The 11,176-nt window shown below is 44.0% G+C and overlaps 1 protein-coding gene across 1 annotated transcript; it reads right to left on the minus strand.

The window, feature by feature from the left end:
* Positions 1-1,732: 1,732 nt before the first annotated feature.
* Positions 1,733-10,217, minus strand: SFRP2 (secreted frizzled related protein 2). Its single transcript, NM_001280534.1, is given in 3 exon segments — positions 1,733-2,900; positions 7,013-7,093; positions 9,484-10,217. Coding segments are annotated over 3 exon segments (888 nt in total). The 5' UTR covers positions 9,986-10,217; the 3' UTR covers positions 1,733-2,595.
* Between the last annotated feature and the right edge of the window lie 959 nt (positions 10,218-11,176).

The raw sequence follows: 11,176 nt of genomic DNA on the forward strand, positions 1-11,176 counted from the left end.
ACTCATTTCTCAAGCTATTTATTAAAGGGAAGAGGAATTAAATGCATAGCAGATATGTAGTTTTAAAAAACTTTTTTTGAGAGACAGGGTCTTGCTATGTTGCCCAGGCTGGTCTCAAACTCCTGGCCTCAAATGATCCTCTCACATCAGCCTCCCATGTAGTTGGGATTACAGATATGAGCCACTATACCTGGCTATTTAGGCTAATCCCCACTTTGGGCATTTTAAGTTTATTAATGGGTCATGAGTCATCTTAGGAAACTCAGAAATCCAATATCCTTGATTACTTGCTTTCTTCTTCCAATAGTGGATGGACATTCACGTTTTCATCTGCCCACAAAAGAAATCTGATAGTTGAAAAAGTAAGAATATAATCATGATTATTGATATAATATAATCATGATCAAACAAAAACCTACCTGCTCTGCCCCAATGAGCATGTCTCATTGGCTTGTGCCCTCGTCAAAGACAGGAACAAGAGGCATGAGGTAGAAGAGTTGGAAAGCGTATGGAGAGACATATAGTCATGCACCACTAAGAACATTTTGGTCAGTGATAGACTGTGTATACAGTAGTGGTCCCACAGAATTATAATGGCGCTGCCCTATACAGGTGTACCATATTTTATCTTTTATACCATATTTTTCCATACCTTTTCTATATTTAGATATGTTTAGAAACACAAGTACTTACCATTGTGTTACAATTGACTACAGTATTAGGTACAGTAACATGCTGTACAGGTCTGTAGCCTAGGAGCAATAGACTCTACCATATAGCCTAGATGTGTAGTAGGCTATACCATCTAGGACTGTGTGTGTACACTCTACGATGTTCACTGAATGACAAAATGGTTTCACAATGTGTTTCTCAGAACACTCCCGTTTTTAAGTGAAACATGACTATATATGACAAGAGGCAGACATTTGGGTGATGCCAGAGCTGCTAACTCCTCAAAACATGACCAAAGGTTGAGCCCCATGAATAGGATTAGTGCCCTTTTAAAATAGGCTAGAGGGAGTTTGTTCACCCCTTCTGCCATGTGAGGACACAGCAAGAAGGCACCATCTGTGAAGCAGAGAGCCCTCATTAGACACCAAAATCTGCCGCCACCTTGATCTTGGACTTTGCAGCCTCTGGAACTGTCAGAAGTAAATTTCTGTTGTTTATAAACTACCCAGTATATGGTATTTTGTTATAGCAGTTGGAAAGGACTAAGAGACATTTAATGGACAGATGTCTGTCTCTCCCTTTTTACCCTAGTTCAAGTTTTCACCATCCCCTTCCTCCTCCTTGCATTCCAGTGGATACTCTCCAAATCATGGCTCTCTCTATCTGAGGGTTAGATTTGAGTCGGGGAAGGAATTAACATTTTTGCAGTGGTGGTTCTTTTTCGGTATGAAAAATCTCAGGAAATGAAAAGCACAACTGTAAAGCTCATAAACCTTAAGTTTAGGGTAATGTTTCCACATAGCTGCAGCTGGACTGCTCAGAAGGGTCAAAAGAAGGCAACCCCTTTCTAGAGGCTGCAAGTCGCTGCTTCCGCAGGGTGAAAGTGGTGAAATCTGTGAGATGTGGGGCATGGTGGTGGAGGGGGAGACACTTTCTGAGTCACTTGAGAAGTAGATCACTTTAAACTGCTGGAGGGCTGGGCTCATGGAAGGAAGTGACCACCCATACATAGCTCCATTCCCAGTTCCTTTTACTAAGAAGACAAGACAGAAGACAAAGAATAGGTAAAACAGGATGTAAAGTTTATATACAAGAATATAATGTTTATCTGAAATATTTACAGTGTTGGTTAAAGCAATATTTTTACAACTTTTAAAGGTAAACTACTATGTATATTACAGGTAAGCTACAATGGGTTTAATTTGCAAAAGTTAAGTAAGAAATGTTTTAAACAAGGCTTAAAGTACTCAAGTCAATTATAAAATTTATATCTTTTGCCTTTTACTTAAGAAATCATGCTATAGAAATGGTTAATGTGCTTTTAATAAATGGAAGTACTGTAGCTGGAATGTGATACATGTAACAGTTTAAGTTCCCATTGAAGGTATAAAATGATGAATTGTTGTAAGACTTAGACACTGAGTCTCAGTCTGGAGCTGATGAAGATGTTGAGATAACAGCCAGCTTTATCTCAACAGGGTTTGTGACCCACAAGTTTGGGCCACAGAGAAAATTGAAGCAATTTGCATGTTATGACAACCTCAGTGGGAAGTGAAAATCAGCTGACTCAAAACAACAAACAACAACAACCAACCAGACCCAAGTCACAGTTGCACCTATTCAAAACTAGCTTTAAAGTGAGCTATTTTTAAACTTCATAAAAATATTCGTGATTTTATTAGTTTGAATATTTCTACAAGATTCGGGTGGGCTTTTCCTTTAGGTGAAAACAGCTATCCACTCCTGTGGCCTTATAACTCAGGAAATGCTGGGGATGCAAACGTGTAAAAGGCAGGGGGAAGCTGCCCAGGCTGAGACTGGAGCAGCTAGGAGTGTGCTTGGGAAACGGGAGCTGAGATCCCGGAGCAGAAATGGTCAGCCGTGCTCTGGAGCAGGCCTGTCGGAGCCATCAGGATGCCGGGACTAGCACTGCAGCTTGCGGATGCTGCGGGAGATGCGTTTGAACTCTCTCTGCCCCTTCTGCCACCGCTTCACCGAGGTGATCACCAGCTCCCCACCCTGTTTCTGTCCCATGACCAGATAGGGCGCGTTGATGTCGTTCATCTCCTCACAGGTGCACTGCAAGCTGTCTTTGAGCCACAGCACCGATTTCTTCAGGTCCCTTTCGGACACACCGTTCAGCTTGTAAATGGTCTTGCTCTTGGTCTCCAGGATGATTTTGGTATCTCGGTTGATGTAGGTTATCTCCTTCACTTTTATTTTCAGTGCTATGAGAGAGGGCAGAAAGAGTCATGCCAGTTATAATGAGGGAATACAGTATACCTCCCCCCATTCTGCCAACTCGTGTGACTTGGCCTGGATGAGGAAAGAGAGGCTTCCTAGAGCTAATGGGACCCTCAGAGGCTGCAGATCGGGGGTTGGGAGCTAGGGGCAGCAGGTGGCTCCACTGCTAAAGCCTCAAAGCATTTGCCAGGCACTTGGTTTCCAATCAGCCATTTTTTCAAAACTCTCTCTTTGCGGGACTCAATTAACTTTTCTTCTCCTTTCCTCACTCACCCTTGTGTTTGTAAGAAAGTTGCATGTGGTGTGTGCTCTCCCCAACAAATGACTTCCTCTGTTAGAAACTTAAGCATGAAAAGAAATGCCTGACTTTTAGGTGAAATGTGATCCCTCTGTGGCCGTAAAGTTTAAACTCAATTTATTATGCAAGAGGTTTTTGGACAAACCTGTAAGGAAACTGTGTCACACAATCATTGTTTTCTAAAGATCAGATTACAGGGAAGGAGAATTGATCTTACAGCTGCATTTGATTTGGTAAAGCAGGAGAAACAATATGCAAGTCTCTTTTTAACAGCACAACATGGTTAGTCATAAAAGTGTTTTTCTGAAGACCTCATCCTTATATGCTCTCATTTGCCAGTCCAAGGCCAAGGCGTTTACGGATCATGTATGTACTGTTTCCAAAATGTATATGTAGACTCGTTAGAATGCGAAGACCAAAAGTAAGTGGTTTACTATAAAGGACACGTTTTATAGTCATGAACAGTATGCTCTGGGAAAGAAAGCCCTACAAACGTGTATGCTGGAATTAAATTTCAAGACTCCATGAAAGCAGGAAAAGAATAGAATTTTAAGGTTAGAAGGGATCATCCCATTAAAATTGCTTGTTAATACACAAAGAATCTTAAATCCAGAGAAGTTTAGTGACTTGCATGAGGTCACCCAGTTTAGGTTGTTTGCTAGAACTCCAGTTGCCAAACCTCCTCCTGTAATACCACTGTGGTGTCTTGAGGCAATGTCCATGTTTTTGTAGTGGTTGCAGCATAAACTTGCCCAGCTGCAGTGTGTCCTAAGACCCTGGGTGCCCCTGACAGCTATTCTGTATAGATGAAGTGTAAGTATGACTTCCTGACTTTGATGGAGTTTAATCTATGTTTAAATTAGTAATAGAGGAAGATTTTTCTGTGTTGAGTACAACTGTTTTTGAGATTTTCTTTTTTTTTTTAAATATCAGAATGGGAATTTGACTGAGTATGGCTTTCTAGTCAACCAGGAAATTATAGAAGCTCTATCAGGTAAATCAAAGATGCTATGACTTGGCCAACCATGGTTTTGTCTGGTATGATATGCATCTGAACTGTGGCACTGAATTCTCAGTTTTTGAGACTCAAGTCGTGGAATAAGCCATACTTGTGGAAATGTTTCATGCTTTTGCGTCCTCTGCATTGGGAGTAGGGTGTTGGATAGACCTCACCATGGTGGGAGAAATGGACTGATTACACTTCACCTGGGAGCCTTGTCTGTAGTACAGGTAGGGCATATATAAGATTTCACCTGGCCAAATGAAACATTCTCAAGCTCCAAACATCAGAAAAAACCATCACTTTTAACCAGGAGGAAGATTTGTTAGTCATCTTTGTCTAGCTCTAAAATAACTAATTTTGCAAATGTTTATCATGAGAAAACATTAGGGATTTTCTCCTTGGATTTTCAGCTAGGCCCAAACAGAGAGAATTGAATCCCCCACATAACCTTTCCTGTCCTGGAGGATGTGACTGAGGATGCAGGATGTGATCGCAGGCAGAGGTGATGATACTTTCTGGTCCTACAATAGGTTGTATATATAGGAAGGTAGTTCTGAACCATTTTTTATTCACCAGTACTTGTACCACTGAATTTCCCTTGTACTTCAGGAGCACAGTAGGGAAGAGGTGATGCCTTCCCAGAGTAGTCAAGTCAAATAAATCAGATTTCTATGCTTGTTCCTCCTACTCTTCCGTTATTCACAAAGAACAGAGGCAAGATGGAATAGTGCTTATAAACCAATAATCTTATGATGCAGTTCTTAAAATTCTGCTTCATTATCCCTCTATGGGTCAAAAAGAGTGAAGAAATAGAAAACAAAGCTTGTGAGGTATCTATGCATGTGATACCTTAAGTGTGATAACTTCTGTGTTGTTTTGAAAGGCTTTCTCTCTGTAAGGAGAGAGCACACTAAGGCACACAGGCATCCATGTTTTGGCTCATGTCTTGATAGGGCATCCTTAGAAAGGTGGTCTTCTGTAAGGTCAGCCACAAAGCAAGCAAGTAATAGGTGTGTGTGTGTGTTTCCCAAAGCCAATTGTTATGGAGCTCCACAGTGTAACAATCAACTTTTCATGGAAGTCAGGAAGGATCTGTTTTATGTGCAGTGCAAAGGATATAAACTGCCAGAAGAACATGATATTTTATAGGCTTTTTAATAGAAATTTTATAAAATGATATTTTTCTATCTTGCCCTTAATGAAGTGATGTAGCATGGGGGCTGAGAACTGTGTTTTGGTAAGGCTCTGGTGATTTGGAATTATCTGCTGCTAACATGCCTGGCTCTCAGCCAGTCTGAGGGTTGTATACATTTGAAAACAGGCATATGAAACCCCGTCAGCCCCATTTGTGGCTCCTCCTGAGGGGAAAAGTTGCTAAGGACTTGGAGCTACCTCCCTTCTTTCTCTTTCCTCAGCAGTGTGAAGCCTTTCCCAACACCGGGACTATGGTAGTTCTGGGACCAGTCAGAGTTAAACCCAGGACACTTTCTGGAAGAGACCTGGAGTTGTCAAAGAGCAGGGATTGGATGGTTCCAGAGTTTTAGGGACCTGACCAGGCCTGAGATTTCGGGAATGGCAAGGTAAGGAGAGTGAGAGCTGGAGTGATTTCCCTCAGTCTCGAGGACTATGATGAATATGTAGAAGTGTTAATATGGGTCTATTAGACTCCATTATTGATTGACAGAGCAGGGAACATATCTGCTTATGAGTAAGTTCAGCCTTGTGCCTGAATAAATACTTTTTAAAAAGGTACCAATAATTCCAACACACCAAAAGGTACCTGCCCTTGGAAAAGGATAAAAGCAAGAATGCCTCTGGGTGAAGTTCCTGGTCATTCCCAACTCTGAATTTAGCATTGATCCTGTGTCTAGCTGGGCTCCTCTTCTGACCTGAGAGCCCTGAAGTCAGCAGATGAGGTGCTGGTAGAGTTCCATGTAGACAAAGCCCCAGCTCTCTTTCCCCTTATAATCCTGTCTTCAGGGGAGTGACTTGCAACTTATGGAACATATCACATGTGTTTTTTATTGTCCCCAAACACCATGTGATCTATCATGTATCTTGCTAAAGTAAATTTCTAAGCTTTTTTTTTCCTTTTTAAAACTATTTTCGAAACTGCGGCAAATGTGTCTAGACTTAGTCATACAAAATTTACGAAAACCTTTTAAAAGGGATTTTAAGATGGTGTTTTAAGGTTGTTAAGTGTTCCATGTTAGGTGTCTTCTCAGTAAGCCACTCTTCTTTTTCAACTTAAGGAACCCCTCCTTGACAAATTATTAATCAGTGCCTTGGATATATTCACTAATGGTAGAACACAGAGGTTTAAAATCATTATGGGTTATAAAGAAAGTAAAAATATTTTTATTTGTGGCCAATTTAAAGCCTTGAATCTGTTTGGCTGGGGCTAATATTTACACTTCCATCCCTGGTGCACATGTTAAGTAATCAAAAGAAAAGAGAACTCGGGATTATGCCTGTCGGCAAAAAAAAAAAAAAAAAAAAAAAAAAAAGGGATTTAAAATGTGCCACTGGAAATTGATAATCTGAATAATTTTCATTATTTGATTATTGGCTTAACAGAACAATGAGTCTCACCTAACAAGATACAACTCAATGCTAGACAGTTACATAAGGAGGAAACTAGGATAGATCAAGTTAGATGATTTTGGGATACATGAGCTATAATGGTGTTTTACCCAACCTTTATCTAGCAACATCATAATGATTTGCACCTTGAAGTTTTACTGGTAAATAAAACTTCTGAATGTGAAATCTGTTGTTGTTGTTGTATTACTTACCAAAATCATTTTTACAAAGCGTTTCCATTATGTCGTTGTCATCATCATTTTTATTTTTGCAGGCTTCACATACCTTTGGAGCTAGAAATGTGAAAAACAGTCTTTAGTAAGTTTGCTTAAAAGAGAACAGTAGGTGGCGTTTGTAAACAACTCAAAGGGACTTATCCAGACAAAAGTAGCAATTGTCCTATTTAACCTCAGCTTCTGCCTCCTCTATAAAAGCAGGAACACTCAATCCTAAGAAAGTTTTCCCATGCTTCCCAATTTTTTTTGGGGGGGAGGGGTGGTGGGAGCAAAATGAGAATGCCTATATGTTGTTGTGTTTAATAAATTATGACTCTCAAAAGGGAGTTGTGGGCAGAGTATACAAGTGTATGTAGTTATAGTTAACTGAGACGGTGCAGCTTTTCAGCTCATCCTCCCAACCTCTGGGAAATTCAGTCTGAAAAAGTTATTCCCAAGGCCTTTTGAAGGAGAAAGCACCCAAAGAACCAAAGATCCTTAAGGGGTTTGGGAAAACTGGTAACTAGAAAATATAGACAAAAGATTGTCTTTCTCACCCACAGGACACCGGTGTAGCTGGCTCTACTCGGCAGAGCTCTGTATCTCAGGGGGGCCAAGTCTGGACTGGGAGGGGTGACTGGCTAGCGTTCCACATGTGGGCTGTTTCCACCTTGAAAACACATCTCACTAATTACAACAGCCTGCTCTAAGTGGTTCTGTGTCACCTTGTGCCTCTGCCAAGATTGTGCTTGAGTTAGGCAGCATTCATTTCATTGTTATCTGCAAGCTCCCTGGTACAGGTTCTTCTTGCCCTTCTGTGCCTGTTTCAAACTCTCAAAACAAACAAACAAATAAATAAACAAACCTGTTTCTGAAGCTAATCAAAGATGAAGCAAAAACGGTTTAGTGGTCTGATCAAACCTAGGGATTGTATACTAGCACAATTATCAGAAGACCTGCTAAAAGCTCTTCTAAGAGTTTGATTTTTTGGGAAAAGTAAAAAAAAAGAACAATTATATTGCCCTTCTCTCATTTATAAATGTGTTAATTATGTCTTTAAAATTTAGGTGAAATGAGATTTTCACTAATGTGAAATTTAATGTTCACAGAAAACTATGTGACTTAATAGAAGCGTTATTTATCAAATTAGAAAAATCACAAAGCTGGAATTTTGAAGAACATAAACTTTTATTTTGAAGGAGAAAAGTGGCTTTTTGGAGAAATGTAAGATGCATAATGTTGCTGCTGATAGTGGGAAGAAATAAAAGCAACATACATAAAACTGCCCTTAAGTCCCCTCACCCAAACAAAATCAAACATTTCCAATTAGGAGCTCTCAGGATGTATATAAAATATTACTAACCTGTATTGGTTGGTCTATGGTACATGTTGGACAAATGTTTGAAAAATGCCAAACATTTGCAATAAATTAGAAATCTAACCAATAAGATGATTGCAAATTCATGGTCCCTGCCAGGAAAGATTGCCAAAGAACTTTGCATTTGCTTTAACTAATGATGTCTGTAGGAAAACTACTAGAGATTGAAAGGGAGAGGCTGCTGAAGCCCTCAAAGGGATTAGGAAGCTCCCTTTTCCAACCCAGGGGACCCAAATCAGCTCAGAGGCATTGTATATGTTTTCCTTTCAGAAAAAATATTGAGAGCCCATGAGGTTTTCATTGCTTTGATGGTTTTTGCACAGGAACTCTCCCTCCGTTTGCTAAAAACTTGGGAATCTCTTTTGCATGACTTTCTCCAGCTAATCAAAACCACTCCTAAGTTAAAAACTGATAGCAATAGAAAAGTGATTTCCACAGATTCCCTTTATGCCCTCTTCCTCAAGTATCTGAGCAGTTACAACCAATGTTCAATTTTCCACACACTCCGTGCCAGTCCCGGTTTTATTTCCAAAATCTAAATTGACAAAGGACAAAAAGACCCTTAAAAGGTTATCTACTTGTGCATCCTGGTTTTCCTTCCTGTACGGGAAATGTTCCTGTGACTAGAATCCTGCCCAGTGGTAGGAAGGTGCAGAATGAGGCTGAGCGAGGGGCCTCTGGCCAGAATGCTCACCACCAACTCCCCCACCAAACACCACTTCCAACGCTCTGCGCGGCTCCAGTGCTAGCATCTTTAACAATAATCGTGTATATATATTTTTTTAAACCGCAGTTCAGTTCTTCGGTTTTTTTGTTTTGTTGTTTTTTGTTTGTTTGTTTTATTTTAAAACTGCCCTTAAGTATAGCTGGTACAACTCGGGAGGAGAATGCGCGAGACTTGGGCGGCGTGGGAGGGGTGCCTCAAATTTGATACAGGCTTGTTGTGATGACAGACCAGGTCAGGCAGAACTTCTGCCCTTCCCGCTACTGGCACCCCAAGCAGGGATGCACTGGGATGCGTGGCAGGGGCGGGATCTCCTGGGAGCGTCTCAGCCCAGCAGGGAGTGGGGAAGCAAGAGGGAAGGCTTACCTTCCTCGGTGGCCGGCAGGAGGTGGTCGCTGCTAGCGAGGGGGATGCAAAGGTCGTTGTCCTGGGGGAAACGGTCGCACTCAAGCATGTCGGGCCAGGGGAAGCCGAAGGCGGACATGACCGGGGCGCAGCGGTCCTTCACCTGCACGCAGAGCGAGTGGCATGGCTGGATGGTCTCGTCTAGGTCATCGAGGCAGACGGGGGCGAAGAGCGAGCACAGGAACTTCTTGGTGTCCGGGTGGCACTGCTTCATGACCAGCGGGATCCAAGCGCCGGCCTGCTCCAGCACCTCCTTCATGGTCTCGTGGCCCAGCAGGTTGGGCAGCCGCATGTTCTGGTATTCGATGCCGTGGCACAGCTGCAGGTTGGCTGGGATGGGCTTGCAATTGCTGCGCTTGTAGGAGAAGTCGGGCTGGCCGAAGAGGAAGAGCCCGCGCGCCGAGCCTAGGCAGCAGTGCGAGGCGAGGAAGAGCAGCAGCAGCGAGCCAGGGCCCTGCAGCATCGTGGGCGCGCGACCCCGAGGGGGCAGAGGGAGCGGAGCCGGGGAAGGGCGAGGCGGCCGGAGTTCGAGCTTGTCCCGGGCCCGCTCTCTTCGCTGGGTGCGACTCGGGGGCCCGAAAATCTGGCAGCCGGCGGCTGGGGCGCGGAGAAGCGGGACACCGGGAGGACAGCGCGGGCGAGGCGCTGCAAGCCCGCGCGCAGCTCCGGGGGGCTCCGACCCGGGGGAGCAGAATGAGCCGTCGCTGGGGCACAGCCAGAGTTTTCTTGGCCTTTTTTATGCAAATCTGGAGGGTGGGGGGAGCAAGGGAGGAGCCAATGAAGGGTAATCCGAGGAGGGCTGGTCACTACTTTCTGGGTCTGGTTTTGCGTTGAGAATGCCCCTCACGCGCTTGCTGGAAGGGAATTCTGGCTGCGCCCCCTCCCCTAGATGCCGCCGCTCGCCCGCCCTAGGATTTCTTTAAACAACAAACAGAGAAGCCTGGCCGCTGCGCCCCCACAGTGAGCGAGCAGGGCGCGGGCTGCGGGAGTGGGGGGCACGCAGGGCACCCCGCGAGCGGCCTCGCGGCCAGGTACTGGCGGGAACGCGCCTAGCCCCGCGTGCCGCCGGGGCCCGGGCTTGTTTTGCCCCAGTCCGAAGTTTCTGCTGGGTTGCCAGGCATGAGTGGGAGAGGGTGTGTGTGTGTGTGTGTGTGTGTGTGTGTGTGTGTGTGTGTGTGTATGTATGTGTGTGTGTGTGTTGGGGGTTGGGGGGCTGCGTCCCTGGTAGCCACGGAGCCGGCAGCCCCTGGGCTCTTTGTGCCCTGTGATGGAGCCCGGGACCTGCCCGCCCGAGGCCGCCTCGGCGAACTTAGTTTTCCCTCGAATCTCCAGCCACCGTTCAGCAGCCTGTCGGTGTGCTCCCCAATGCCGTAAAAAAAATCAGAATTATAAATATATTCGTATGAGCAGAACTTTACATGGAAAACGAAATACTAATAAAATGGGCTTGTTATTTTGTTGGAGTGAGTGCCTAGGAAGGGTTTCGTCGTTGTAGAAACGCCCCTACAAGAGTCTCACCAGTCACACAGGACTGCCCACCATTTCCCCGTTTTGGAGAGATTTTTCCTTCTTAAATGAATGGCATGACTCAATACCACGGCATCACGGGCTCTAACACACAGCCGCCCTTGCAGCTGTGCGCTCTGGAAAGCTG

Source organism: Pan troglodytes, chromosome 3 (genome assembly GCF_028858775.2).
Source record: "Pan troglodytes isolate AG18354 chromosome 3, NHGRI_mPanTro3-v2.0_pri, whole genome shotgun sequence".
Lineage (NCBI taxonomy): Eukaryota > Metazoa > Chordata > Mammalia > Primates > Hominidae > Pan > Pan troglodytes.